This window comes from Diachasmimorpha longicaudata, chromosome 6 (genome assembly GCF_034640455.1).
Source record: "Diachasmimorpha longicaudata isolate KC_UGA_2023 chromosome 6, iyDiaLong2, whole genome shotgun sequence".
Lineage (NCBI taxonomy): Eukaryota > Metazoa > Arthropoda > Insecta > Hymenoptera > Braconidae > Diachasmimorpha > Diachasmimorpha longicaudata.
Window position 1 is genome coordinate 9,652,764 of NC_087230.1, and position 27,955 is coordinate 9,680,718.

The 27,955-nt window shown below is 39.3% G+C and overlaps 6 protein-coding genes across 7 annotated transcripts; 2 read left to right on the top strand and 4 right to left on the bottom strand.

Annotated features, from left to right (window-relative positions):
* LOC135163281 (uncharacterized) lies at positions 1-7,415 on the top strand. Its single transcript, XM_064122583.1, has 4 exons — positions 1-1,241; positions 3,219-3,497; positions 3,596-3,822; positions 4,619-7,415. The coding sequence occupies exons 1-4, from the start codon at positions 1,193-1,195 to the stop codon at positions 4,928-4,930; spliced, it is 867 nt and encodes a 288-aa protein (XP_063978653.1). The 5' UTR covers positions 1-1,192; the 3' UTR covers positions 4,931-7,415.
* Positions 7,416-9,043: 1,628 nt separating this feature from the next.
* Positions 9,044-12,204, top strand: LOC135163222 (methionine--tRNA ligase, mitochondrial-like). Its single transcript, XM_064122465.1, has 7 exons — positions 9,044-9,381; positions 9,449-9,574; positions 10,192-10,296; positions 10,368-10,642; positions 10,709-11,176; positions 11,252-11,486; positions 11,596-12,204. Exons 1-7 carry the CDS (start codon positions 9,156-9,158, stop codon positions 12,153-12,155), a joined length of 1,995 nt encoding a protein of 664 aa, XP_063978535.1. The 5' UTR covers positions 9,044-9,155; the 3' UTR covers positions 12,156-12,204.
* Positions 12,153-15,814, bottom strand: LOC135163223 (protein amnionless-like). Of its 2 annotated transcripts, XM_064122467.1 has the most exons (7): positions 15,399-15,814; positions 14,924-15,240; positions 14,688-14,829; positions 14,331-14,571; positions 13,854-14,007; positions 12,715-13,062; positions 12,153-12,614 (listed from the first exon to the last, which is right to left on the bottom strand). In XM_064122467.1, the coding sequence occupies exons 1-6, from the start codon at positions 15,675-15,677 to the stop codon at positions 12,747-12,749; spliced, it is 1,449 nt and encodes a 482-aa protein (XP_063978537.1). In that variant the 5' UTR covers positions 15,678-15,814; the 3' UTR covers positions 12,153-12,614; positions 12,715-12,746. The 2 variants fall into 2 exon arrangements, with proteins under 2 accessions (XP_063978537.1, XP_063978536.1); XM_064122466.1 differs by lacking the exon at positions 12,153-12,614 and having other exon boundaries at positions 12,669-13,062.
* A 61-nt stretch (positions 15,815-15,875) lies between these two features.
* On the bottom strand, positions 15,876-21,322 carry LOC135163224 (allatostatin A-like). The gene is made up of 3 exons (XM_064122469.1): positions 21,133-21,322; positions 17,657-17,935; positions 15,876-17,016 (listed from the first exon to the last, which is right to left on the bottom strand). The coding sequence occupies exons 2-3, from the start codon at positions 17,918-17,920 to the stop codon at positions 16,726-16,728; spliced, it is 555 nt and encodes a 184-aa protein (XP_063978539.1). The 5' UTR covers positions 17,921-17,935; positions 21,133-21,322; the 3' UTR covers positions 15,876-16,725.
* A 1,939-nt stretch (positions 21,323-23,261) lies between these two features.
* On the bottom strand, positions 23,262-25,685 carry LOC135163974 (sarcoplasmic reticulum histidine-rich calcium-binding protein-like). The gene is made up of 5 exons (XM_064123880.1): positions 25,578-25,685; positions 25,402-25,506; positions 24,106-25,215; positions 23,750-23,983; positions 23,262-23,684 (listed from the first exon to the last, which is right to left on the bottom strand). Exons 1-5 carry the CDS (start codon positions 25,683-25,685, stop codon positions 23,373-23,375), a joined length of 1,869 nt encoding a protein of 622 aa, XP_063979950.1. The 3' UTR covers positions 23,262-23,372.
* A 511-nt stretch (positions 25,686-26,196) lies between these two features.
* On the bottom strand, positions 26,197-27,843 carry LOC135163295 (histidine-rich glycoprotein-like). Its single transcript, XM_064122603.1, has 3 exons — positions 27,005-27,843; positions 26,529-26,906; positions 26,197-26,393 (listed from the first exon to the last, which is right to left on the bottom strand). The coding sequence occupies exons 1-3, from the start codon at positions 27,233-27,235 to the stop codon at positions 26,223-26,225; spliced, it is 780 nt and encodes a 259-aa protein (XP_063978673.1). The 5' UTR covers positions 27,236-27,843; the 3' UTR covers positions 26,197-26,222.
* Positions 27,844-27,955: the final 112 nt, after the last annotated feature.

The following is a 27,955-nucleotide window of genomic DNA, read 5'->3' on the forward strand; positions in this document are numbered from 1 at the left end:
TCATACACCAGCCTCCCGAGACATCACATCACGAGACAGATCTCGTTGTGCGATCTATCATAGTCGTGTTCTATTAAGCGTATCAATTTTTTTAGAAACAGTAAAGCTTGACACCCGCTCAATTAATTTCCCGATTTTTTTTTAATTTCACCCCCGATTTCTCGGCAATTTCTCAACGATTGTTGTAACCATAATTTTTATTATTTGTTGCCATCAACGCTTCTTCACATGGGTAATTTGTTCTCCATTGAGAGCTGTTCGTTTTTCGTTGAGACAATTGGAGTGAAACTTTGGGAAAGACCCAGTGAAACTTGTGACTCCTGACTGAAAAACTTCAACAAGTGCCGATGTTTGAATTTTCATGTTTTTTTAATTTTACTGACATTTTTTTAATGCCAAACTTTTATTAGGCGTTTTGTTTATATTGCCTATTTATTTACTGAGGAAGCTTTCACGTAATTGGATTTATTTATCGTACGGTCTCGTTCCTCCGCTGTTTACTTTGAACTTGTAAAAATTGAGTGAAATTTTGAAAAATAAAAATTCTGATGTTATTCTAAGTTTGAAGCATATGGTGTGTCTCCAACTTTCGTTATTTGTTTGTAAAGTTGTTGACATTATTGTTTTCAATCTCCGTAACGTTTTTTCCTTCAGCTTCGAAAATAACTTGAACTTTTGAAAAATACCGAGTGGAAGTTGTGCGAAACTCGTGACTGATCTCTTGAGTTCTTTTTCTGTTGAATTAACCGAATAAAAAAAAAATCAACAAGTGCTGATGTTCTGTGAAATATACCAACCATAAACTTTAATCGTAAATTGCCCGAGTTTTTTCAAAGTGGTGAATAGGGTGGATAGTGGGGTTGAGTGACAGTGGGATAACGGTAATGGGAGTAAAGGAGAAGAAGAAGAAAAAACAAGAAAATCGTCAACTGTCGAGTGAGGTGGTGGGGGCGAGCCCTCAACTTTAAGATTAATTAAGTCGTGCCAATTAGTTTCAGCTGGGAATGGATTTGACCAGTACGCTAAACCAAGAAGTTTAAAATTTTCGTGGAATAAATTCAACTGGAGCGATATCAACGAGAGCTTAATTTCCCAATCAACAAAGTTTTTATTAATTGAAACATCATGTTCTGAGGAATTATCAAGCACATATTGTGATGAGTATTTAGTGACAGACAATTGTCGGACTGAAATGGAACTTCAACTACTTGGACTATGCATTCTCACCTTCATAGCAACAGGTAAATAAAATATTAAGAAATCGAACGTTAACAATTAATTCGTCCGGAATATATGCGGGCAATGAATGAGTAAATGAGTAATATGCCCTCAGGAATATAAATCATCTAATTAATCAATGTTTTCCGCCCAAATTCGATGCCATGAACACTAAATCACACTCAATTTCCCGAAAAAGCAAATATTTTTTGCCGCGCAGTGGATAAATCCCTCGTGGAAACAATTTCCGTTCCATTCCCTAAATTATGCAAATTCTGATATTTGAATCGTGAAACTCTCATTCAACTTAATCAGCCCCGTGGACAATTCAGCTCGAGTGCACACTAGGGTGAAAATAAAAGCCAAAATAAATGATTCTCTTTGTCGTACGCACGAGTGCTATTAAAAACGTCAGCGGTTAATATTTCACAGAATCCGATGAAAAGAATACAAATACAATATTTGATCGACAAGGCACTCCGAGTGGTTCATTAATATGTCATGAATAGTCGGCTTGTATCCACAGTCCCCGAAATAATGCGAAAAAAAAACCTCTGTATAATGGATGAAAAAAGGATGAGAGAGCCCTTGAGGGTGAAACAATGAAAAACCGGAGGGTATGCTCGGTGCTCAGCAATAATTAACAATAGAATCGTAATTGAGGCACATTCCGTTATCGTGCGGTATAGGTAAAACGCATGTACATCAAACCTTCTGTATGTATCGGTATTGTGTTTGAAAGCGGACGTACATTCATTGGCCCTATGTACACTCGACTCTCTCCCTCTCTCTTTCTCTGTCAGCCTTTTTATTTTAGCTCTCGTAAAAAAAAAAAAGGAAAATAGTTGGAGACAATGGGGGCACGAGCTCCCGTTGCGCTCCGACTGCCTTTTATAATCTCATTATTTATGTTTATATAATCATTTGATAGGGAATATTTCCCTGAAGTCAATTGCCACTAATAATCAGGGGATTGCGTCACTCGCTGGACTCCCTCACTCCATTAATTTACTCTCTCTCATTCTGGCCCGTACTATTCGCCACTGGTTTTCTTGCTCCGTCGTTTCATTTGAGACATTTTAACTGTTTTAATTCGTAAAGTTGTAACGTGTTGTAAAACGAAGAAAGTTTATGGCGACTGACCACTTGACATCATAAATGTGACCCCTTTTGTTGAGGAGAATGAGGGGAAATTGGAGGACAGCACGAGGCGAATCATGAGGGACATTATGAGTCGTTGAGGAATGAGGAGAGGCGATTAGGAGAAATTGTTAATTGGAATATTTTGTGAGGTTTTTTACTCCCGCAGTTGGTGCTTTCTGTTGAGATAAAATATATTCCGAGTTGAACTTTACAAATTTTTCTTTAGATTTTTATTTTTCGGTGGAAATGGTCGGCTATGTATGATAAACGGACCCAATTCCCTGATAACATTTCCAGAAAATGAAAATGGAACATGTGACTGAAAATGAATTTCAATAATTTGTTTAGTGAAAAATCTACTAGCTCTGTGGAGAAGTTAATATGATGGGATTTTATCGTAATTGCTGTGAAGTAAAAACTGGCAGTTGATGGGTGAAAAAATTGAAGGGGAATAATTAATCAGTTGGCAATTTGCGTGGGTTTGCTGAAGGGCTTGCCCTGGTTTATTATTATTATTTCATTTCCTCATTAACGGATGAGAGTATCTGATGAGTGGGTGCATCATGAGGATTTCTACTTTTATTCGAGGAATGAGCTTGCCTCGATTAATGGAATCGTTAATTAACCACCAACTTGGCTATTGGTAGAAATTATATATCGTACCGGTTCATTTAGGGATCAATTTGTATTTGCGTGTACAGTAGGAGTAAAAAGTATTTTGAAAAATATCTGGAAGTATTTGGCGCTAAATAGATAGAAGAAGAGCAGAACAAAGTTCACTAGCACAAAATTGTCGGAGGAAAATGAAAAATAAAAGTCAGCGTTGAAGTCTTCATTTCATAAGGGCTTTTTTCTAGGGGAATCCGTGAAGATTGTCCAACTAAATATGCCGACAGTAGTGGATCCACGACAAGAAAAAGTAACGTTACGTTGTGACTACGAGTTGAGCTCTGGTGAGACACTTTACCAGGTCAGGTGGTACAAAGACGGTAACGAGTTCTTCAGATATGGACCAACATTCAACCCTCCGGGTGAAGCCTTTAATGTGACTGGGGTACGAGTTAGCAGAGAGGACAGTAACGACAGAGTTGTTGTACTGTTTCAACGTACCAATATGCAATTAAAATTGGAAACGGGTAAGTTTTATGCAACGAGTGGGAAATTTAAAGGGAATTTTACCGATGGGTCCCACCGTTTGAGAATTATTAATCATCTCTTATTAATTATCATTCAGCTGCGGGAATTGGAGGTACATACGCCTGTGAAGTGATGGCAGACCGTCCATCATTTGACACAAAGTACGATCTGGGAAATTTAACTGTTGCCGTACTACCACAGCAAAATCCAGCCCTCGGGGGCCTTCGTTCTCATTACCAACTTGGGGATGTACTCGACGCTGAATGCACATCGGCGCCCAGTTATCCAACCGCTGAGCTAACTTTTTATCTCAACGATATTCAGGTATTTCATCTCTGGGGGGTAGGGGGCTTTTTTTTACAGCCTCTTTTACCTTTTTCCAACTTCAATTACTCATAAACTGTTCAACGGATTCTCGTGCCTCACGTCTCGCATTACAGCTCGTAATCGTTATTTCAGAACGTGCCTTTTTGAAATTCTCTATTTCATCAAATATTGGATGGGCTGATACTTTAGAATGGTAATTCTTGTCTCTGGGGTTTTCGCGGGGGAATTTAATTCATGGAGATTGCACGGAGGGCAATTAAAATGTGTGGGAAAAGCTCTTTTCGGCGTAACATATCATTCTTTTTGGGGTTTTTACAGTGGTTTCAAGGAATTACCATGAGACTTATGTAGATGAGGTTGAACATTCACAGAGACTTGTTGTGATTGTACTCGTGGGCCAAAAATTTTCATAGAAAAACTTCAATCGATCGGAATGTTTCATTGAAAAATCCCACAAGTTTCAATTTATCCTCTCCCACCGAGATGTTCGGTAGAAAATATTTTATGGAAAAATTCCAGAGAAAGAAACTGACTCTTCTCATATAAGATTGATGGAATGATGTGAAAACCGATTTGCAAAAATTATGAGCAGTTTCCATAGATTGCTTCCATGTTAAATCAATTTTACCTGAAATCAATATCATTTCAAGGTAAAAAGTAAGTTCCCCGAAAGTTTAAATTATTTCAATTATTTATTTATGCCCCGTGGCTCCTCGCGAGTGTCAAACTCGCGAGTACATTCGAAAACAGACACATCGATAATAAACCAGAAAATATTTTACGTGTGTCGCAGGTGAAAAAAGCACTGACAAGACAACTTCCAGATTCGGGGCGCGTCGATGGCAACGTCGTTTCGACAACTCGCCTCGGCTTGTCACTGGCACTACAGCGGCAATACTTTAACGCATCTGGCAGCCTGAGTCTCACGTGCAGATCAATCTTACCGGGTGTACCAGGTGCATTACACCGTGATACTAAGGTCGTCGTATCACTCAGAGCTAACAATGAAAAACTCGCTCAAGAGGCACCAACAGATTCCACCGCTCATGTATCAATTGTTAATTCATTACTTCTTTTTACCGTTGCATTGGCAATCATACGTTGACGACATTTCCTTTCGCTGATTGGAAAGTCATTGTACTACGGTTTATCCTTTCCCAAAAATTTCACCAAAATTTTCAGGTGATTAAATTCAGAAGTTCAGTTTTTCGGAGGAACTACCTTAGCTCATAATTTATTTCGGCTCTTGGGTTCACTGAGTGTATTAGAAAAAAATGTATTCACCAATGCAAACTTCCAGTGATTATCCGTTAATGCTCTTACAATTTATTAGCAACTCGCATATACGGTAGATAATCCTATTCATCAGGGTCACAAATAATAAATACATCATGGTTCAGCTACTTTGAACATCGCACAAAGCTCCCACACTGATTAATCTCTTTATCACTACAATGAGTTGGCCGAACTCTAAATACTTCAATCTGCATTATGATCCCCATACACCATAAACGTGTCATATTGTTTTTAATAAAAATCGGAGGGAACATAATTTCGAGAAGATTTACCCTCTTCATTGGAGGGAGACGTAAAAAACGTCCGTAATACCGGAAAATGAAATGGTCGGTTTTTTTTTTCATGAAAAAGGAGAAACTCAAAGTTCTCCGAGTCCTCTGCTCCCAGTTGAATCCGACGGATTCAACCTTTTACGGCTTCTGGATTTGCAGATAGCCTACGTTGCCAAATTGAAATTGACACACTGAGCATTCGTTGCTCATGCGCATTCAGGTATTCCTGTAATTACAATTTATCCTCTTCTTTTCATGAGATCACTCGGTGCATTAGGCTATTTCTATCTCATTAACCGGAATTTCATTATCATCAACCTTTATTGAACAATCTGTATCATTCTCGTTAACTAATTACTTGGGTAAATGAAACTGACGGTTGTCGGTGGGTGTTGTGTGGAGGAAAATTGAACCGGAAATTTATTCATATTTCATCCATTATTCATTGAAGTTTGATAATTATTCATTTTTAGAGGCTGAAAATTGGGCCGTTCCACGACGATTTTTTCCATGTTTACAAATAGCAATAGCATAAAGACCCTTTGGGTATTTTGCAGTATATTTACTGGTCAGTAATATCTATCTAAAGATGTCTCCCTAAGACATGCTGATGCTGAAGGGATTTTTGCGTAGTTAATGAACGTTCTTCACCCAAAATTTTTTTCTCGGTCATTTTTTCACAGACCCCCTTTATTTCAATAAAAATATTTAATTAAGAGCGTTAATTAGCATACATCGGATATAAAATACTCGAAACAAGTAAAATTAATCGAATAAGCAGTTTCCCGAGCGCATACGTGACAATGCAAATGAAACATTTAAAATTGAACAAACTTCACTGGCAATTTTTACCGCGAAAAAACAACATTTTCAAATTATCTCTTTGAGGTAATGTAGAATTGCTTAAAATGCAGGATAAAAGGGAGACTTGCTGTTATAATCCATGCATATGCATGAGAAATGTAATTATGTACAATCGTGAAAGGGAAGAACGCATAGGGGTACACTGAGGTGAGAGGGATAGGGGGTGGATGGGAATGGATGAAGGGATAGAATGGGAAATATACATATTGAAAGGTGTGAGTTAGCCCAGAAGGCGGTATGTAGAGACATGTATGTATCAAAGCAGTGTACATAGTGCTTTAGCTGTTGGAATATGGGGGAATACCAGTTGGCAGCCAGTGGAATTGTTAGCCTCTGGCTGTTTAACTCTGTAGCCCATGTGCACACCACTACCTATTCAACCAAGGGGGGCCCTCTTGACTCACTCGACTGGACTTCTAACTTGCCCAAGGCTCAGCTCACAAAGCGGTATTGCTGTTTGGGTATTCCGAATACTGTGAAAAATATTCGCTATCCAATTGTGCACAACTGTGGCTGCTGGAGAGAAATTTTTTAAAAATATTCTAGTGCCAACACGCGCTGGTAAATGTTCCGTTGAAATTGTGCAACATTTTGGAGGCCTTTCCCGACACACTAGGCCTTTATATTAGAAAATCCTGAGTGATTAACAATTTTTTAAAGCTGATGAGTTATGTGTTCGTTCAATTTTCTACTCAATAGCTGATTTTTACGAGGCACATTTTTTTATCGGTTTTTATTTCGCGGATCACGTTTCGGGACGTAATTGTTAGGTTTTTTTTTGAATTTTTATTGAATTTTTCCGCTACGGGTGGTGCCAAAAATCACAATCAACAGGCATTTCTGGGGATTTCGATGACGTCCTCACAAAAATGCAGAGGAGAATTCATGTTTCTGCAATAAAATTCTCAGTGGCAGTGATCGCCATTTTGACGCCCTTTCTATTATGGTCCTAGAATTCCTCTAAAAAAATTCTCTCTGCGTATATTCACCGATGATTTTTACCGGCTATTCTAGGTCTTAGTAAGTACAAATTTTTTAATAATTGAGTTCTTCTTTGGAAAGTTTTTCACGTAATTTTGAAAATTTTCGGAGTAATCTTTATTGTGTACATAATCAATGTAATCAATTCTGTTGAATAAATTTTTAGTTAATAAAGAATCTTTGTATCTCTATGGGTTTTTCCTGTGGCAATTATTTTGGTGACTGGTTTTTGTGGAAAATGACTGGAATTTTTTAATAAAATTTTTGGGGAATTTACAATAATTCGGCTTATTCAGGTCATATCTATGAATAATTTGTTTGAAGGATAATTTAATTAAATAAATTCCTAATATGAATACAAATCCATTGAATTCCCTTGATGAAGAGAACCAAAAGCTCTCTTTGTTTCGAATATTCCAGTAGTCATATGACATGTTGAAAAAAAATTGTTGTATTGATTGGTATTCCTCTATGACCCCCGGTATTTATTCATCACAGCCTTGATGAACGAAACCCAATGAAAATCCGAAGGACTGACTTTTTCAATTACAAAATTTTCCCCACGAGTTCACGAGCTTTCTGAAGTTCGGGGAACTCCGCGCAAAATCGATGCATTCAATCCAGTGTTCGTCAAAGAATCACTCGTTCGACGAAATTTTAATTTAAAACGAAGAATTCATTGAATTTCTTTGGGGAATAGTCCAGGGGTCTCCTCTATTTAAAACTCTATTTTATCCCCTGAGTATTGGGTGTCAGGTGCTCCTAATCCTCCAGTTGATTTCTTTCTGAAAGGGAGCTATTTGAAAGGATTTCTCTGTTTTCACCCCTCCTCACCCGAGACGATGGAAAATAGATCCTCAGATAGAACTAAAAAAGCCCCAATGGAGGGATCGGTGAGTGCTTTGGCATCAAGTGGTGGACTAATCCATTTTAAATATCGGGATAAATTGCGGACGAGTGTGACGAGTGCAAGTTAGTCCTGGGTTGTGTCTTGAAGTGGGTATTTCAGAGATGCTGAAGACGCGCCTCTCCGTACCTCTTCGGTACAGAGATGATGACGATGCTGACAGCCCTTATCGCACTATTCACTTCGATGCACCTCAACGCCTTTTCTCAGTGGCCCCTTTATAATGTAAGACTTTATGCATTTGCGCATTACATTATTCTTCAGGTTGTGCGAGGACTTTATGTACCAGTGAGTTTTGCATTGATATTATGCCTCAACATTTCTATCTTGTTTGGATGACCTGTGTTGTGGGAGGGAAATGATAACAACGAATTTATGAGTTTCAATGTTTTATACCTTTTCAAATTGATTTTTCTTTTGTTACTACCACTACTATGGATTTACGGGCTTTTGTTTATCTACATCGAACGCGTTTTTCCACTCATCAGCAACGCGACCCCATCACGCATTCAGAGTACCCCCATTGTTTTATTAATTAGTCAGGTTGACGATCGATGACTTCATCACCTTTTATTGAACCTGAATATTCGAATTTTCTTCATTTCATTGCGACCAGGGATTTTCGAAATATCGGGAGGTTCGTCTTTTCGACGAATCGTCCAGTCACACTTCAATGATTTGGAGCTGATGGCGTTATCTTTCCGATGGAAATTCATTATCACTAGAGTATTTCACCGGGACAGAAGAGAGAGTGGTTTTTGCTATTGTCGGTTCAGCGAGGGCTTTTGAATATCTGCGGGAATAATTGCTCAGTTGGAAGGAAAGCGCTCTACGCACTCCGAGTAACATCGACAGGACATAATGCTCTAGTTGGTAAGGTAGGTACTGTCCTAGGTAGTCCCTCGATCATCGCCTCAGCTGGCTATGAACTAGAACACTGTATGGATCCTAACCTACATCAGTGTTCCCAGTGTTATTGTACTTTGAATCGAAATTATTCAGTTATTTAAATGGCAAATCTTTTTCGTTTGCCAATAGTCAGAAACTTAATCATTCAAGTGCACAAGAACCAGTCGAGAAACATAATGACAACCCCAGCGAGAGCTAAAAAGTTGCTGGAATCCTTGAAGGACAACCCGTACTTCGACAAGTATGCTGGAGCTATCACTCGTCTTCAAGAGACTAATCCAGAGGAGTTTGTTTCGAGAATTGTGGATCAGCAGAGAAAGGCAGAAGGTAACATTATGGTAGAAATTCTCTCACCACCTCCGGTTACATTCATTTTATTCCATATCGATTGCAGAGAAAAAAGAGAAGGCAAAGACCTTCAAAAACGATGCAACAGCCAAACCAGCCTTGAAACCAAGTATGCAGAGGAGTCAGGCTCGTCTGTCTGACGTCATGAAGACTGAATTACTCGAGGACAAAGGCAAGGATGAAATAGTAGATATTTGGTTACGATACCACAAAGAACGTGATTGTATTTCTGGTGCACTGGATCCAGAGAGATTCAATACAATGTACGAAGTGTCAATGAAATATCCCACATTTATTCTCCCATTACCCAGGGAAAATGGATACGAATTTATTCTCACTCAGTTTTATGGGACTGAGGTGCATATGACCCCTCTACTCTGGTATCAAACACATCAGGAGAATGCCCCCGAGTGCATGACCATTGTCCATTATCTTGAGTTCAAGGACTCGAAGAATCTGGTCCTTATGAGGGGACAGTTTGACACTAAATCGATTAATGTCCAGGAGGCACAGTGTCTCGCTAATCAATTGCAGTTGTATTACTCTGGGGAGGACAATGAGAGATTCGCATTGCTAAAGACTTTCAACGAGAGGCCCGATGAGTTCAAGCACATGGATCTCATCTCCCAGATGGAGAGTGTTTCATTGTTCACCGAAATTAAATCTAAAAATGAAAAATCGTAAACTTGTAATAAACCATACTTGTTGATCTCTGAATAAACGTCTAGAAAATTTCATCGATTCTTTCGTTGCTCTTTTCTGGAATTCAACTTGCGTTTTTTATTCCAGTGGGACTTTTTCTGAAGCCCTGGATGAAGCTGCAGACGAGGTTGTACTCGAATTATGAGAGAAAATTTGCATTCGTTAGCACCCCGATTTTTTACGTTAATGCTGGTACATTTCATTCATGACAATTAGAGTCCTCTGAATTTCTATTGCATTCAACTTCTTTTTCTTAACAACAGGTCCACACATTGGTCATTTATACTCTGCCACAATGGCTGATGCAGTGGTCAGGTACAATAAAATGCTGGGGCTTGATACATTTTTCAGCACTGGAACGGATGAGCATGGAAATAAAGTCATGAATGCAGCGATTTCGAAAAATTCATCACCAAGTAACTACTGTGAAGAGATATCACAATTGTTCAGGGGAATGTGCGACGATTTTAACGTTGGATATTCGAAATTCATCAGAACGACTGATGAGGAACACCGACGAGGAGTTCACACATTCTGGGTTTGTAATTTTTTATTATTTCCATTTGCTTTCTAATTTTTTTTCTTCACAAAATTAATTTTGCAGACGCACTTACACAATTCTGGTCACATCTACCTCGGTAAATACTCAGGTTGGTACTGCACGTCCGACGAGGCCTTTGTCCCCCCGTCTGATCTGGAGGACCTCAGGAAACCAGACGGTAGCACAATTAAGATCTCCTCCGCATCTGGAAACCCTGTGGAGTGGATGGAGGAGGAGAACTACAAATTTCGATTGAGTTCATTTCAGGATGACCTCAAGCACTGGTTGAAGGATGAGAAATCCGTTCAGCCCCTAAAATTCCACCGAATATTATCCAATTGGGTGGAGGAAGGCTCTTGTCTAAACGATCTCAGTGTCTCCAGGCCAGCATCCAGGGCGCCCTGGGGCATCAAAGTCCCTAACGACGCTTCTCACACTGTTTATGTCTGGCTCGACGCTTTAATAAATTACCTCACAGTCCTGGGGTATCCCGAGGATAAATATAAAAAATTCTGGCCACCAAAAGTTCAAGTATAAAGCTAGTGACAGTCCAAGCATGAAGCTACTGTTCTAAAACGTAAACCACAATTGATAAACTATTTACAGGTGATAGGTAAAGACATACTAAAGTTCCACGGAATCTATTGGCCAGCATTTTTGATCGCAGCGGGTATGGAGCCTCCGAGAACTCTTTTATGTCACTCTCACTGGACTGTCAACGATGAAAAAATGTCAAAATCCAAAGGTAACGTTATTGCGCCCTCGAAAGCAGCAGAAATGTTCACTCCCGATGGCCTCAGGTATTTTCTCCTACGAGAAGCTGTCCCCCACAGCGATGCCAGTGAGTTAAAATTTTTTTTACTTCACCCATTTGTAAAATTTTCAAGAACCATCAAAACATCAACTAAACGGCTATCGTAATGATCTTTTCGTAATCATCGTTGAACTAGATTACAACGAGGAGAAAATTCGAAAGATTCTCAATGCGGAACTGGCAGATACCCTCGGGAATCTGTTCAGCAGGTGTATGGGAAAGGCTGTGAATCCCCGTGGAATCATTCCAGAGGCCTCAGTAGCTCATAAAGACATCTTACGTACAGAGGAGGCTGAAAACTTGGTGGAGAGCCTCCGCTGTCTACCAGCCATAGCCCAGGAGTCCTACGAGAACTTTAATTTCCATCAAGTGGTTGATGCAGTCATGGCATCTCTACGATACGCGAATAAAATGATTGAGCATCACAAGCCCTGGGCTTTAGTCAAAAACACCGATGCAACCTCTGTGAATGAACTCGAAGCTGTCCTAGCGCTTGGACTTGAGTCTGTCAGGGCCAGTGCCCTCATTCTACATCCAATCATCCCCCAAGTCACCGAGAATCTTCTGTGTCATCTGAAGATTCCCCCGGATTCGAGGCAATGGAGAAACACAGAGTTCTTGAGGAGTGGGAGAGTAGCTGAGGGGCTTGAAGAGGAGAGACCCAACAATCTGATATTCTTCAAGAGGATAAAGTAAACCTTTTATGTAACATTCTTATTTTGAATAAAATCCGTTTCACATAACAGCCGTATTCTAAATTGTTCCATTCAATTTAATCATAATTATGAATTGCTTTGAATTGTCGACTATTGCACCACAATTGAATGAACACAATGTTGGCCTGCATCTTGTTAGAACGAGCACAAATGGGAAAACAGTTGTTCAAGACATATTTCATTAGATGTCCATGGAAGGGAGTTTCAAGCATATCTCTTCGAGAGAACAATTGCCCTTGTATTGTTGCATCCATTCGAATATTGTTTTTTCCTTTTTCTATGGAATTTTTCAATTTTTTATGGAAGAGTCTCGAACCTTATCACCCCCGACATCTTAAGACAACTGTTCCCATCGGGGATTTTGATTATCAATGAGCCGATCAAATTTCCGTAAACGTGAGCCTTTTGAAACACTCACCCATTGTTTTCGCGAGTGACCCTGAAACAATTGTCAAGCACGAGGAATTCGGTAAATAAAACGAGAAATGCATGATGGCCAGTCTGAAATGATTACATTCATTTCATTATCGCGTACATACATAGCACGATCAACCGATTCGAGGCAGGTTTATCAATCGGAATCAATGTTCGCATCCTCGTGGGAGGCGACCTTTCCCTCCAGCTCCGCAAGGCTCACAGGTGCATCAATGTCAATAATCTTCTCAACTGGCCCCTTCCTCTTTGATCTGTACAAAGGATTCTCGAATCTCTTTCCATCTTCGTGATCATCGTCGCTGCCCATTTCGTCCTCTATTATTGGACTCGTTAGCTGTACCTCACCCGTTGCTATATTCTCGAACCGCGCAAATCCGAAATTTCCGTCTGCACCAGGATCGTCAGGTGGTAGATTTCTCTGACGGATTGATGCTCGAAAAATGAAGTAGACCCTGAAAAGGGAAAATATTGTCAAGGCCCGTTCTTTCGTCACTCAGTTATACATTTTTTGGGCCGTGTTCCAGGGGGATTTAAATTTATTCAGACTACGAAATGTCCTTCAACCCCTTTTTCGGCAAAGTGGAGTGAAGGCCGAGACAATTATCAAGCCCTAAAGTTCCTTCTCGATTCTCGCACCGAATATCCACAGATTTCCGAATAATGAAAATTTCAAAGAACTTGATCAAAGTGATTAGAGGTCCCCATGATCTCTCTAATAAGACCCCTCGTGGTCCATTAATTAATTAAAGGATGGGAAAATTGCCGACACTTACCCAGAAATAACAAGCCCCTTTGAACAAGAACTATTGATTTTTTTTTCCTCCCACTACCTCTGTTTTATTCAACACTCTGCAAAAGAAAACTTGCCCTGTGGATTTAAGCGACAACAGGTGTTCACTGGTCTCGTCTCTGCAAACTCTCACATACCAAAACTAGTGCAACACAGGCACTCCAACTATTCCACCCCACTCATCCATTCACCCTCTTCGCCCTCTCCTCATTCTCCCACTTCCACCCCCTGTAATTGCACATTTCTCTGGTCGCAACCTGGATGAAGTGGTCCAACTGTGCATTACTGTTATACATATTACTAAGAGCAACAGTGGGAGAGTTAATCTTTCTCCTCGAAGTGAAATATTAAAGCCAGGTGGTGCCTCCATACTACATATCATTGAGTTAATTAATCGACTCAATATATTTTTTCATAAAATAGTTAAATAAAAATCGAAAAAAAAATACTCACTCTTTATATGAATATCCGAAGGAGGGAACTGCTATGAGGATGAGAATAATTATCACGAGTGGAACACCGAACAGTGGACCCAGAGCTGTTGCCAATGCAGAGCCCTTCAAGGATGCTCCCGTCACTGCGTATGACAACACGTTTATACCTCGTCCTGGGGATATAGAAACGATTTACGAGTGCGTGGGACGTAACATAATTTTTTTATACTCATTCGTTAGCACAAAACCGCATATATTTCTTGTATTCACTTCACATAATTGTAAACTTTTAATTCGTGAGTGTCTCCTCGTTATTTATTTGCAATAAGGTAAATGAAAAAATCTATAATTCTCCGTTCGAATAGGCGAGTTCATTTCTGCAGTAATGTCTGACATTTATCATGCGAAATGTGAGAAGAAAAATAAAAGTACATTTGTACGACGTCTACAATTATTCCATTCGAGCGAATAAAGTTTTCTCACTCATAAATCATACCTGAAAAAACGCTGTGAAGCGTCTCAACGGCTTCGGCACTTTTTATTCCCGTGTAAACACCATTCTCGGTGACGAGAACTTGTACATTTCCATTCAGCGTTACTCTGACATGATGAGATATATCACCATAGCTACTCAATGCCTCATTTGTAATTTCATTCAATTTCGACAGAGGAAAGGTCGCGTGATTAACACTCAGGAACAGTTGGCCACCGCAGTAAGCGCAACAATGTCCCTCCACCTTCATTAGTACCAATTAACAGCATTATTATCAATGTTATTAAATTTTCGTTAATAATGGAGGCGAGGAAATATTGTTTTAATAATGAATTCCATCGATCGGCGGAGATAACTCACCCCCATTGGATATGAACAGGCAACCTCTTTGTCCAAACATCGGGGCCTCTCAATTTCACAGATTTCCTTCATTAAATCATACATGTCGGTGCTGTGACGACATAGGCACTTGTCGGAGTCACAGTAAGGCAGTCCACTGTATCTGAATGGTTCATATATAATATAAATAAATAAAATAAATAGAAATTCAATGGAAATTAACCGGAATGAGCTACGGAATTATTGGGGAATTTTACTTGACACTCCAGTGACTGTTGGTGAATTCCCTTCCTCTCATGACCTCCTGCCAGTCCCAGGATGCCAATGGGGTTGACTTTCCAATTTTAACTTCCTTAACATTGACATCAACGGTCGGCAATCTGATACTTAACGAGCGATTGTTACTCGGGAGAATGACCATGTCTCTGTCACAAGGAATTTTCTCCAAATGGGGAACAGCTTGATTTGATCCACCCCAATTTTCCGGATCCACCCACGAGAACGGACCTTTCCATTTCCACTCAAATATTTCAGGGTTGTTATCCTTACTACTTGTTCCTTTGGGTTCTGTCAACTGGACGTGTTATTGAATTCTATTAATAAATTTGCATTCATCGGTGGTTTTGGAATGTCGTTGATTCAAGGGTGAGAAAAGGATTTAACTTAGTCACTCAGGGGAGTGCTGAATTTTATTGATTTAAGGGGCGAACGAGGGGTGCAGCAAATGCTCACCTGTAGCCTGCCATTGAGAGGAAGAAGAAGTGAACCATCACGTGATAATTCAATTCCCGAAAAAAATAAATCACCGGTCAATGGTAGACCCACAGAATGTTGAATTTCCAACGGAAATTTGATTCTACTATTTTTTGTTGGCACTTTATTACTAATCCAATTACCCCTTGTGGTGAATTCCAAGTCCGGAAGCCATTGTTTTTGGGTCCCTAATCTCCACGAATCTCCTTTATGTGCGCAAAATGTTCCGGTAAAAATGAATAAAAGTAAAAGTCGCATTTTACAAGATTTATTTCACTACGTGTACATTTGAACTGGCGGGATGATCCCGCATTACTCCCGTATTACTGCCCACTGTAGGCGTTTCCGTGCCACTGGAGTCCCCATGGAATACCCCTATCTGCATACCCAGATGCGGGGATAAACCGAGAAAAATAAAAGAAAATTGAAAAATAATGGAATTCATGTGACAGACAATTTTATCATTTTTGGTTTACTTTATTCTGACAAAAAATTATTACCATTTTGAGGTATTTTATTTCTCACATTAATGTGCAATATACATTTATCTTCGGTTATCTAAGACAAGGGAATAACAAGTGATAAATAATTTTCTCATTTCGCAAGTTTGTGGCTCTCTCGAACATACAGGGAAGAGTATTTCAGTCACGAGTGTGAGTTTTTTCTGCATATTTTTGCATCTACGGAAAAGCTAAATTATGATAACTATTGTTTTTGTAGATTTCACTCGGTCCACAAAACAAACACTCCCCCAAATTTCTGTATCTCCCTCCGATGCTGGACTATTCATCAAAGAAAAATCTCGTGAAAATAAAACTAACTGCACGCACGAAAATATTTGTGAGAAAATCCTAGAACGAATGTCATCCCATTCCGTCATTTCACTACTGATTACCACTCTTCCACCTGCGATATCCGTGAGAGCTGATGACATTTCGATTTACAGTCAAGAGATAAGCATCTAGTATTAGGCGAATGATTTTTACACCGAGAAGGACAGATGTTTTTCATCCATGTGAATATTTCAGTACTAAAATGGTAAACCGAGACAAGATGACCTACTGCTCAGTCCAATTTTTGACCAATATCTCCGAATTTAAAGGATATTACAAAATTTTTATAATCACATTTGTCGTAGTACTCAATAAACTCCGCAGAAAATGTATTCAATAAAAACTGGTCAACAGTTCAAAGAGATTTATCTCGGTTTTCTCAATTCGCTACTGATTTTTTTTCCGTTTTCATTATTTTCCATTTACACAGACATTGAAAAAAGGATAAAAATGAGTTGTATTATGACGCTCAGTTAAAACTGATCCCACAGTGGACCGTCGTCGGTGAATTTCCTATCACCATTCAACTCTCGATTGTCAGCATTGAAATCATCATTGAGTAATAGTGGAGTTCTCTTGCCAATTCCGAAACCGTATGTGTGCGATGGTGCATTGCGTTTTGTCTCAGTGGAATCGTCGATGATGAGATTGGAGTCATAACTTTTGGTGTCAAGAGGGAGACCATAGCCTAGGGGAACTCTCAGGAGGGAGAGCCTGGGAAAGTTGTTCCGCTTGCCAACACCAAAAGAATATGGCGAGTTTCTCTGTAAGCGGAGGAAAAATTATGAATGATACAATAAAGTGTCTTGAACAATTGTTTTCGTACAATCTAATAAATTAAATTTTAAAAATATGTTAATAAATAGATGTCCAAGTGTATTTCAACGCAAAGATTTCCTTCTTGTTTCTCCCCCCACGACAGGGTTGTAGCCAGGAGTCACCCCAGATCTCAGTCGTATTCCTTCAATTCAGGAATATTTTCTTATATCTCCCTTTGATCACCAACAGCCTCCCCAGATACTTCGATATTTCCCCAAGAATGAAAAAAGCTCGGAATAGCATACCGCCTTTGTATAAATCCATTTTTACCGAAAATCAAACACTATCAATACTCTGTGCCACTTCAATCCCCTCCCCCCATCATATTGTCCTCGAAATCCTCAAGAATCCAATGATCCTCACGTTTTCCATCAACAATTACCATTGTCACTGTTTATGCCAATCGCAGATAACGCCATTCATCCAAATAATAGTTCTAATAGCAACCCTCCAATTATCAAACACCCCATATTCCAATTCCGATTGCCCCAACCCCCTGTCATTCTCCCTCCCCACAATTCACCAGATATTATGCCACCAGAAAATTGGAGCTTGAGAGATTGCTGAAGAAAATAAGCTATTTACCTTGATGTTGTCATCGAATCTCTTGCCAATGCCAAAGCTGTAGAGATAATCAGGAAATCGTTTGTAGGCGGCTAGATAGCGGTACTGCGGCAGGCGTTTGTATTCCGTAATAAAGTCATAATCCTTCTTAGGGGAGTCGCAGCCACGTTGATGAGTCCCTTGTACTGGAGTTGCTCTCGGCTCATCAGCTGCACCCGTTGCAATATTGACGCTCAGAGTTAACGCAAACAGCAGTGCAATATTGAAAAGTTTTCTTTGAATCATTTTTTTATCGTCAATCTGTGAAAAAAATCGGATTAAATATTATGGAGAAGAAATTTCCTTTGAAATTTCCTCTGATCCTGACACTTGTCAAAATTTCAATTATAGTTTTTCAAGAGTGGAATTAAATATTTGAATTAGCTTTACTGTCTTCTTTACAAGTTTATTAGAGTTTTTAATTACCTCAGCTACTTTCATAATTTAGGTAATAAAAGAGCAATTGATAATTAATGTGATGCCTGACCGGCGATAAATCTCGGAGGTATTAAAAAAACCGTAAAACATGGGAAATCATTTTTTCATTTTCCTTTTTTTAATCTGGAAAAAGAGGATTAAGTCATTAATTTCTATGTATCATCCTTATGTTAAATAGATTCACGAATTATTTATTTTTATATTTTTGCATTCATGGTGAGCATCAAATTACTCCACTTTGAATGCACTGCACTGCAGGTCTGGTTATTTTCAATTGTTGAATGTTCTAACAAAATTGCTGTGAAAATGGTGGGGATAGCCCCATATTCTATAACTTTTGTCGATTGAAATCCAAAAATCACTTAAATGAGAAAAAATATGAGGAGTAATTGTCCCGAAATACTCTGGAAATGGAAAATTCGTCAGCCCCCTTTTTCCCACGAGGCCAATTAATTGTCTCTTAATTATCTTAATTGCAAAATTAAATTTTAATTATGTATGCTCAGTACTGGATTTAATCACACCAGTTGGTATTAGAGTGCCTTTTGGGAACAGCCGAGAAAAGACAATCTGTATGAGGGGTTGATTGAATCTCCGGGTGGGGTGTCACTTTAATTATATCAACTGCGGTTTCTTAAAGTGAGTGAGCGGAGGAGCTCACTCACTTTCTTTCCGTTTTTATTCCGATAATTAAACTCGGAGTTGATTGAACTTCTCACACACAGAGATACCCCGCGATATCCAGGACCATTTGAAAATTGAAAATAAAATCAAGAGTTTGAAAAGATATTGGCAATTGCGAAAATTCTGTAAAGGAACGAGCAGTTCATTCAGAGTCTATTGAATGCCTCGTGGGTTTTCAGTGTATTACCCTCGAGGAACCACGAGATTAGATGAACCCCTCCTGTTGCTTCTGAATTCGTGAAGCACCCGACAATTAATACGTCTCGCAGACACCCCAACATGTCCAATGGGGCAATCCACCTTCCACCGATTTTTGGACTCCATGGAGATGAAATAGAAGGGTACCGGGGTGATCTCAGCAAGTCTTAGCTCGAGGTTTAACAGCTCTAATTGTATACCAACCCCTTTCTTCCATCCTCAAGGTATACAACCCCCGCATAACTTTCCACCCTCCGACATTTATTTCATTTATTATTCTCTTGTGACCTGGCTACCTTCTGGATGATAAATTCGGGGGGATTTTGCGACATGATGGAGTGAGATTGATTTTCCAATTCATTGAGATTAAAGAATTTTGAGACAAGAACAGTGATCATTAATGTCACATGGGAATACTATTTTCAGCTATATTTCCAGAATTTAGGAGAGAAGAATTTTAATCATTCATTCTCTCATTCACTTTTCAAATGAGCGACGGCAGAATCGGAGAAGTAAAATCAAACTGAAAGTCACAGAGGTAGAATTCACTCATTTGAGTCCTTCATTTCGTTGATGAATACCTGGCAATTAATTTTTTATCATTTTGCAGAACGTAATGAAGTTTCATCATTTTCTAATGTCAATTTTCTCTCTATCAACTCGTCAATAACTCTGAAATACTCATTCCTCGGAGTCTTGAATTCGGAAATTGTAGAAATCCAATGTTCATCTGGGTTCTGATATAAAAAAAAACGTAATATCAGGGAAGGGAAGTGAAGTGCGTTGGTGATATCCAATGCACTTTCAGAGATATTTTATCTTCGATTCTCTCATTATTCCGCGTGATATGAGATTAATGTCAGGCCGATATTCTGTCTCGTGAAATTCTCAGTTCACTTCCATTCATCCACCTACTTCGATTTTATCTCTCACCAACATTATCAGAATGTGTATCCTTGGACTTTCCGGAAATTTCGTCATTCAGTTTTTTTTTTCCGATGCATCAAACATTTCAATGAATATATTTACGCTAGCATGAAGGATATACATATAGATAGGAAATAGGGGTGAGCATTATTATGTTCGGTTGATTTCCCGAGTGTTTTGTTCTATTAATATATTTTATTAGAAACTCGGCGGCTGACAGTCATTTGGAGTTATAAAAATGCTATGAATAATTTTATTAGGAATTATTCCTGGGGACAAGAACCTTGCGAGTCTCTGCGGAATCAATAGATTTTTTTAATGAAATCCGTCAGATTGGCATCACATGCTCGAGGAAAAAACAAGTCATCAAAGAAGTGGTAATAGCCGCAATTAGACCGGACTTGAGGAAAAGACGGAAGGGATACATTCGCAAAGTTTCTCCTGTGGGGGAAGAAACAGCCTGGACTACAGAGTATTAACGAACCTCACTCGTTATTGATTTTCAAAATTGGACATAAAACAAAGGGTTTATATCATCATAAAAAATCTCGGTAGGAGATGACAGAACGAAAATTGGCTTGTTCCGGTCAAAGGTCTTCAATTAAACAATGAAGTCAAATGTGTTTTTGTTTTTTCTCTTGTTTAGTTTTATCACTTAATGAATCCAATGGGTTCAAAGGAGAGTTTTTTGTAGATCAAATAAAAATGAAGGTTCTTATTTATTACACGCCGCTGAATGAATCGGTCGAGTAATTTCTTTATGGCGATAGATCGTAACAATAATGAAGCGGGAGTATTTAATTTTTTTTTATTTCCGGAAGGAAGCCCTTCAGTGGGTAATTGCTACGATCTTTTTGTTTTAAGACATCGTATTCTTAGACAAAGTATGTTTTTAGGTTTAGGTAATTAGCAGCGAAATGTTTAATCTTGTAATTTATAATGATTTATATTGCAGTAAAATCATTTTTTTTTCAAATAATAAAATTACAGGATTAAATGTCATTTTTCATAGATTCGGATAAACAAACGACCAAACACTTGGGGAAAATTCGATGCCGCATTCATAAAATTATCTTTTATTAATTATTCATAAAATATTTATAATTTCAAATCGCCTCAAGTATTTAAGAACTCATTCATTGAAGTCTCGTTGCACTCTAGTTTGAAGCTCAGTGAGCGGAAATGATAAATTCTTTTGAGAATCGACTCACCTGTTGCTGGGAACTTGGTCAGACAGAATTTCAAGCGCCTCAGTTTAGTCTCACTCTCAAACTCTCGATTAAAATTGATTCCCAAATAGTCAACGGCGATGTAACAACCGCTACCAGGACGATAAATCGAAAAATAGCCGGAATCGAATGAAGGTATGGAGGACAACGAAACCGCCAGGACAGCGGTGACTTCCGCGCGAGAATGACGTTGGGGCCAGCTATGTTCATCCCTTATATATATGAGAGGGACGAATTCATCGCCTACGGCGGCGTCGCGACGCACACCGTTCCCTCCTGCATCCCCAACAGAGCTGTACTGCCCAGAGTGTTGGGAAAATGAGGTGAAACATGACGAAAAGAAAATTTGCATGTCTGAAGGGATGAGAGAAATAAATTCTCGATTTTTTTCTCCAAGTTTCATTAAAATCCCACGATTCTCACCCTCTTCCGATGATTAAACAGTTAATGACTGACAGAAAGGGTGCGAAAATACACATTGAGATGTTCCCTCGTTGAAAAATAACGAGAAACAATTTTTTTTGTCTACCATTCCGATTTATTTCAGTTTATGGATAACAAAAAAATTGTATTTTACAGATTTATGATATTGTAAATTATCTCTTTATGTTCATTGCACTCTTCTTAATGAATGAGTAAAAAAATAAAAATTATTTTATTCTATTTATCACTCGGCATTTCAAATATTCATTGGGGTCAGTTGATTCACTCATTGAAAATTCAATATTCTAATTTGAAAATATCTCAATTATCTCTTCCCCTATGGTTGACTCACTGACATTTAAACGCATGTAAACCCCAATTAAGTACCTTCCAGCAACAAAAAGAGGATAAAAACCTGAGAATGTCGCTATGCCCTAATTAACATAACAAAATTTTATTCACCACCAGCATGAACCCCCAGGATATGCCTCATTGGCCCGAGATACAGGGTATATACTCTCGCATTTTCCTCTAATTGCTCATAAACGCGGAGTCCACCCCACGTGGCAATCGAGCTGTTTCACTGCAACACAGTCATCCTTTTAATTCTCGTAAAAGTCTTAACGCACAACACAAAAAGAGAATAAAATACGAATAAAGGTGGAATAGAAAGGCAAGGAGAAAAAGGATTCGAGGGGGAGGAAAAATGTACGTGGGGGGAGGGATGTCTTTATGATACACGTATGACCATGTTTTAGCATTAAAAGAAGCTGAAATAAACCGCAGGATAAGGACTAAAGTTAAATAGATAATTTTGCTGAAATTGAATACAGATTGACAACCAATTTTTCGAATCACGCATTTCTTAAACTGATCACATTTATCGACGAATACTTTACTATAAAATATATCCCAGGACTCATTCTTTATTCAGGTCACCGTCTCGATCCAGGTAATAACACCATTCAAGTGCCATATGTTGTATCGAGAAATATAAGAATAGGATTGAAACGTCAGAATAAAGGACGAATTTATTATCATCGATTCAATCCCCGGAAACTCATGAATCTGTGAAGTTCATTCACCACTTGAAAATTCAGTTATTGAGGAGGATGATGAATAGTAGGCTATTTCAAACTTGCCATTTTCTTTTCTACTTCTTTCTATTCGTATTCTTCAGTCGTAAATGCTTTATTCCAACTTCCCAACGTGGGCCGATGGATCAGGGCTATAAGAACGGTATTCTTCATGTTCTTTTAAAGAGTCAACTGTTGACATTGCGTGATACATCGAATGTTTGATAGAAAATGAGTGGCGCGTGTGCGGATCAGTGTTGTGCTAACAGACAAGTGTTTAATTTCACATGTCGATGGTTGGTTTGATGAACCGATAAATCTATCTTTATGGGTCAGACTGATTCTGGTCATTGCGGGTGCACCTCGAAAATTTCAATTTCCATTGTTAATTAAAAATATTCTCACCTGGACTATGAAAAAATGAGGAAGAGGGTGAACAGCAGCATTTAAAGAACTCAATTTATCAAAGTTCATTTAGTCGGATTAAACGTGACCATTGAGAAGGAATCGTATGCACTGAAACGGAAGGGAGATATGAGTACTTACCCTTTTTTATAGATCAGACCGAGAAAAAAAATCAATCGATATGAAAAAATGAGAAATGAATTACAATAAAAAAATATTTATTCACTCCAAAGCATTCTAAACCCTCACAAATAATCTATTTAAAAATACAGAAACAATTAACAACATGTATGTGGCAATGGGAAGGACCTAATGGAGTTAGTGTCCTTTCTTGTACTCCCATTTCTTTCCATCCTCGTATCCTCCCTTCTTCCCATATTTGCTCTCTTTCTCGTGATGCTTGTCATCACCCGCGCGCTGGTCATGGCCCTTCTTGTCCTTATAGTGGTGGCCCTTCTCATACTTACTCTTCTTACCATGCTCTTCAACGTCTTCACCCGCATCGTAGTGTCCAGTCTTTTCACTTCCGCCGTGCTCCTTCTCGAATTTGTGGTGGTATCCCTCATCCTTCTCGTGCTCGTCCTCGTCGTGAGACTCGTCGTAGAATTCCTCGAGTTTCTCGTATTCGTCCTGTGTGTCAAACTCGTGGTAATGCACTGTGGTTTATCATTTAATTATTTAAATATTGTAATGACCTTTTTATGTACTACATGATTGCCCTTGGTGCTGTGTCCCTTATTGAATTTTCCCTCTTCGTCGAATGCTGACTCCTTCTCCTTTTTCTCACCACTGTCATAATGCTTATAATAGGAACTGTCATCCGCATGTTTATGCTCCTTTCCTTCCTCTTCGTCGTAATGTTTATCATGGTCCTCTTTATCGTGATGACCCTTCTCACCTTTTTCATGCTCGTGATGGCTGTCGTAACCCTTTGACACATAATATAATTGATTTAATGAGCCTATAACATTTGAGTCGTGTTATCATTATAATAAGATACGACATTTTGATGACTTCTATTAAGGTACCACCGAAAAACCGAACTACTCACCTTCTTCGCCTCCTCCCCATCAGCTTCGTGGTGGTCCTCATGGCCCTCTTCACCCCCACCCTCTTCATGCTTCTCGCTGTGCACCTTAGGCTGGTGTTTCTCCTCTCTCTGGGATCCCGCAGCCACCTCAACGTGTTGATTCCCACCCCCTCCGTTGTCCTGGCGTCTCACCGCAGGACGCGGCTCCTCTTTTTCTGTCGGCTCCAAAGCAACATCTTCGCCCTGGTGTCTCTCATGAGGATTTCTCTCCGCAAATTGTACGTTGTCGTAGAAATCAGTGGAAGCTTTATCGTAATAAATAGGCTGAACTGGAACCACTTGTCCTCGCTGGTCATTGGGCTCATACTCCGACCTCACTTCCGGTTTGTTAAGACGACTACTCTTTTTCGATTTCTTCTTCTTGCTCCTTACTTCGTAATTAGCGAGTCGTGTCTCTTCCCCAGAATTTCTATCGGGGATATTTGTATTACCAGAATTAATATGGTTTCTTCTAAGTGGATTCACCCGTTGTAACTCTGGATTAGCCACTGGGCTTATCTCATATCCGTATGCAGAAATCGGCTCAGGTACCTGAACATTATCGTAATTTTTTGCAACTCGATTTTCCGGTGGATTCAATCGTAGGTAATTGTCGTAATACCGTTGATTTTCGGGGGATAAAACAAGTGGATTGATCTCTGGATTTAGTTCCCGGTAATTTTCAGAATCTCTGAGGTGTGGTCTGGGGTGGTGAACGTAGGCGTTCTCTTTCAGATGTCTTTTGCTCACGAAGTTATTAGAGTTCAGCGCTGGTGGTGGAGTAGTGAGCTTGTCCGGACCAAGTTTCCTGGGGAGGCGCTTGTCTTCCTGAAAGTTATCTTGTTCTTTTTCGAGAGCAGGAATTATCAGGGGCTTGTGCTCCTCCAAATAGTCAGAGGTGTCTGGCTTTAAGGCTTCGACCTTTCTTGGTATTTGCGGTGGTGGATGGATCGTGTTGGTGACTAGCAGATTTTTAGAATCCAATGAATGCTGATCGCGGGAGAAGAGGTATTTTGCGTATGTCTGGTGGCTCTCTATTGTCGGATCGAACACTACTATTGGGGATGTACTTGAGAATGCTGATACCAGTGGCTAGAGAAGAAAGGGAAAGAATAGTTCAAGAAGAGTCTGACTGTAAAATTCATCGAGAGGTCCTTTTGTTCACTATTGAAATTTTTACAAAAAGTCTCTGGACAAATTTGCTTAAGTGTAGTGGTAGTTGAAATATGTGGATTATAATTTAGGGGTAAAAGACTCGCGATTAATTAAAATTTTAACTGCACGATTATTTGCATAGAGATAATGAATTCTCAATTCTTCCGAATTACCATTGTGTAAATACACAAAAACACAGTGACACAGTGAACTCCCATGACTGATGAACTTCAGAATGACTGAGATCAATTGGATATCACTCCAGAAATTAATCCTCTCGAGGAATATTCAGTGATTACACTCTGCAATGCCAAGAACAACTGTCTCATTACGACTAAACCAGTAGTTCTGGATCCATCGATCGCACTGCCTTCCTCCTTTCTCCCTCGATTACTCAATATCAACATCACCCGAAATTTCAATGATTTCGAGTCAATTTGACTTGACAAGGGCAATCGAAAAGGTGAAGTGTTGAGAATCCACCGAGTTTCGGTGAAATGTTTTAATCGTTTTCTTTTTTTTTTCTCTCCGGCTGTTCATCGAGGGGCACATGAATTAAAGGCACAATCGCTTATTCGAGATGCCGCCAAATCATGCGGAATTCTCTGATCACGTCGACCCCGCTCAAGTGTGACCAATTTGCCGCCACGTTTTCACTTTTGAATTGGATGACAAGAGGAAATAAGATATCACCTGCTACTGGTGTTACTCAATCTTCAAGGAATCTCGACACTTGAGTTGATATCGATTTATATCACCTGATTCAGTGAATATTTATTTTTACTTTGAACGTTATATTTTTTGTTAATTAATACCGAAATGGTGCAAGTAAAAAATAAGCTTCTCAATGAGAACTGGATTAATTAGCCTACTGTACTGGAAGAGGAAGGAGAATAAAAGAAAATAATTACATTTATTAAAATTATATTTTATCAATAAAAAACTTATTGTCCTCCACTCTTGTGCACCCATTTCTTGGCTCCTGAGTGTCCACTCTTCGATCCATGCTTCTCGCCATGTTTATGATGCTTTGAATGACCCTCCGCAGCATTGTGACCCTTGTCATCAGAATGATGATGACCAGATTTGTAGCCCTTCTTACTGCCATGATGATGCTAAAAATTAGTTTATCGAAATATGAAATATGACTGAAGTCGTTTAAATCTTGTCTGGAAGTGTCAAATTTCCGGACCTCACACCCACACCCAATCAAGGATTGTCATCTCATCACGAAAATGTACATGACTTACCTCATCTCCACCACCAGAATGATGACCACTGTGATGCTTCCCACCCTTCGCCCCTTCATGCTTCTGCAGGTATCCCCCCTGCTTCTCCTCCTCGTCGCTCTCATGATACTCATCATAAAAATCATGTTTCTTTTCATATTCATCCTTCTTGAAGATGTTGTGCTGTCCTTTGGTGCTGTGTCCCTTATTGTGTTTGCCACTCTCCTCGAATTTGGCTTCTTTCTCACCCTTGTCACCGCTGTGATGCTCAGCATAATGCTTCTCCTCCCCGTGTTTCTCCCTCTCGTGTCCTTCTTGTTCGCTGTAGTCCTTCTTGTGGATGTCCTTGTCATGATGGCCCTTGGCAGCTTTTTCCGCCTCGTGGTGAGTTTTGTAGCCCTGTTAATTCCATCATTCATTAAATTTCGATCTCACCTGTGTCGGACAAGGGACATAAAATAATACCAATGTTAATAATTATTAGAATTCCCAAATACCTCTTCATCCTTCTCTCTAGAGGCTTCGTAATGCTCCTCTTTATGATTATCTCCACCACCAGCTTCTACCTTTTTATCAATCCTCATTGATCCACCAGTCGCAGCAGTTCCCGTATCTCCTGTGTATGAAAAATTCAGGGGACGTCTGCGCTGAATAATACTAGAGCCGAATGCACTCTCTGATAAAATTAAATTAATGATAGATAGGATCAGGGAATATTTGGTAATCATGATGCGTAGCCAACTACGTCGAAGCAGTGAGAATTGTTTCGGAGGTTCTTTCAGACTGAAAACCAAAGGGATCTCCTCGTTCTCATTATATCGACCTGGACAATTCGTCTCGATAGTTTTTCATCCCGATATTTTTCCAACTCTGTTTTATTCATTTTTCCCGTCCGGAGACTCACGTTCAAAACAGCAAGTGGCCACTCAGGTCGCCTTTCATTGCAGGTGACACTGGCCCATGAATCATCGATGAAAGTCCATCAACCGCAGTTGATGCACGAGAAAAAGTCACTTCCTGATGGAATCCTACACTTTCACGAGTTTTTGGGGGCGTGGGTAAATGCAAGAGTGGTTGATAATCTTCAGAGGGAATAGGGCAATCACATCCAGGACGAACAATTCAAATGACAGACTAGTTCGATTTCGTTATTTTCCTCTCAACGGAATTTCGTTTGCAGTACTTAAATTTAAATTATTGATGAGTCACCAGGATACCGGCTCCTCGGCAATCCATCGTCTGTTTGAAAAAACGAATGATTTATTCAGCGGCACCTTTCTCGACAAGTCCTGAAATTAGTTATTAAATAATTCTCTCTGCTGGATCTGAAAAAAATGAGGTGCAACACCCCAGGAAAGAGGAAAAAGAGAGGTAGTTTCGTCGTATGCATTGATTTGTCGTTTCTACATGTTGGCAAATCAGCCTAGAGAACTAACAGGATATAGATA

Excerpts from the sequence above, each read along its gene's own strand:
- LOC135163222 (XM_064122465.1), top strand. The coding sequence starts at position 9,156 with ATGGCAAATCTTTTTCGTTTGCCAATAGTCAGAAACTTAATCATTCAA. Across the intron at positions 10,643-10,708 it reads GAGGAGTTCACACATTCTGG|ACGCACTTACACAATTCTGG; the intron begins GTTTGTAATTTT and ends TTAATTTTGCAG. Across the intron at positions 11,177-11,251 it reads TCTGGCCACCAAAAGTTCAA|GTGATAGGTAAAGACATACT; the intron begins GTATAAAGCTAG and ends AACTATTTACAG.
- LOC135163281 (XM_064122583.1), top strand. The coding sequence starts at position 1,193 with ATGGAACTTCAACTACTTGGACTATGCATTCTCACCTTCATAGCAACA. Across the intron at positions 3,498-3,595 it reads GCAATTAAAATTGGAAACGG|CTGCGGGAATTGGAGGTACA; the intron begins GTAAGTTTTATG and ends ATTATCATTCAG. Across the intron at positions 3,823-4,618 it reads TTTATCTCAACGATATTCAG|GTGAAAAAAGCACTGACAAG; the intron begins GTATTTCATCTC and ends CGTGTGTCGCAG.
- LOC135163295 (XM_064122603.1), bottom strand. The coding sequence starts at position 27,235 with ATGATTACCAAATATTCCCTGATCCTATCTATCATTAATTTAATTTTA. Across the intron at positions 26,907-27,004 it reads CTAGAGAGAAGGATGAAGAG|GGCTACAAAACTCACCACGA; the intron begins GTATTTGGGAAT and ends TGGAATTAACAG. Across the intron at positions 26,394-26,528 it reads ATTCTGGTGGTGGAGATGAG|CATCATCATGGCAGTAAGAA; the intron begins GTAAGTCATGTA and ends ACTAATTTTTAG.
- LOC135163224 (XM_064122469.1), bottom strand. The coding sequence starts at position 17,920 with ATGATTCAAAGAAAACTTTTCAATATTGCACTGCTGTTTGCGTTAACT. Across the intron at positions 17,017-17,656 it reads GATTCGATGACAACATCAAG|AGAAACTCGCCATATTCTTT; the intron begins GTAAATAGCTTA and ends CTCCGCTTACAG.
- LOC135163974 (XM_064123880.1), bottom strand. The coding sequence starts at position 25,685 with ATGTTGATATTGAGTAATCGAGGGAGAAAGGAGGAAGGCAGTGCGATC. Across the intron at positions 25,507-25,577 it reads TGTTCTTGGCATTGCAGAGT|TTCATCAGTCATGGGAGTTC; the intron begins GTAATCACTGAA and ends GTCATTCTGAAG. Across the intron at positions 25,216-25,401 it reads TCTATGCAAATAATCGTGCA|CCACTGGTATCAGCATTCTC; the intron begins GTTAAAATTTTA and ends TTTCTTCTCTAG.
- LOC135163223 (XM_064122467.1), bottom strand. The coding sequence starts at position 15,677 with ATGCGACTTTTACTTTTATTCATTTTTACCGGAACATTTTGCGCACAT. Across the intron at positions 14,572-14,687 it reads CCTGTTCATATCCAATGGGG|GTGGAGGGACATTGTTGCGC; the intron begins GTGAGTTATCTC and ends GTACTAATGAAG. Across the intron at positions 14,008-14,330 it reads GCTTCACAGCGTTTTTTCAG|GACGAGGTATAAACGTGTTG; the intron begins GTATGATTTATG and ends CTATATCCCCAG.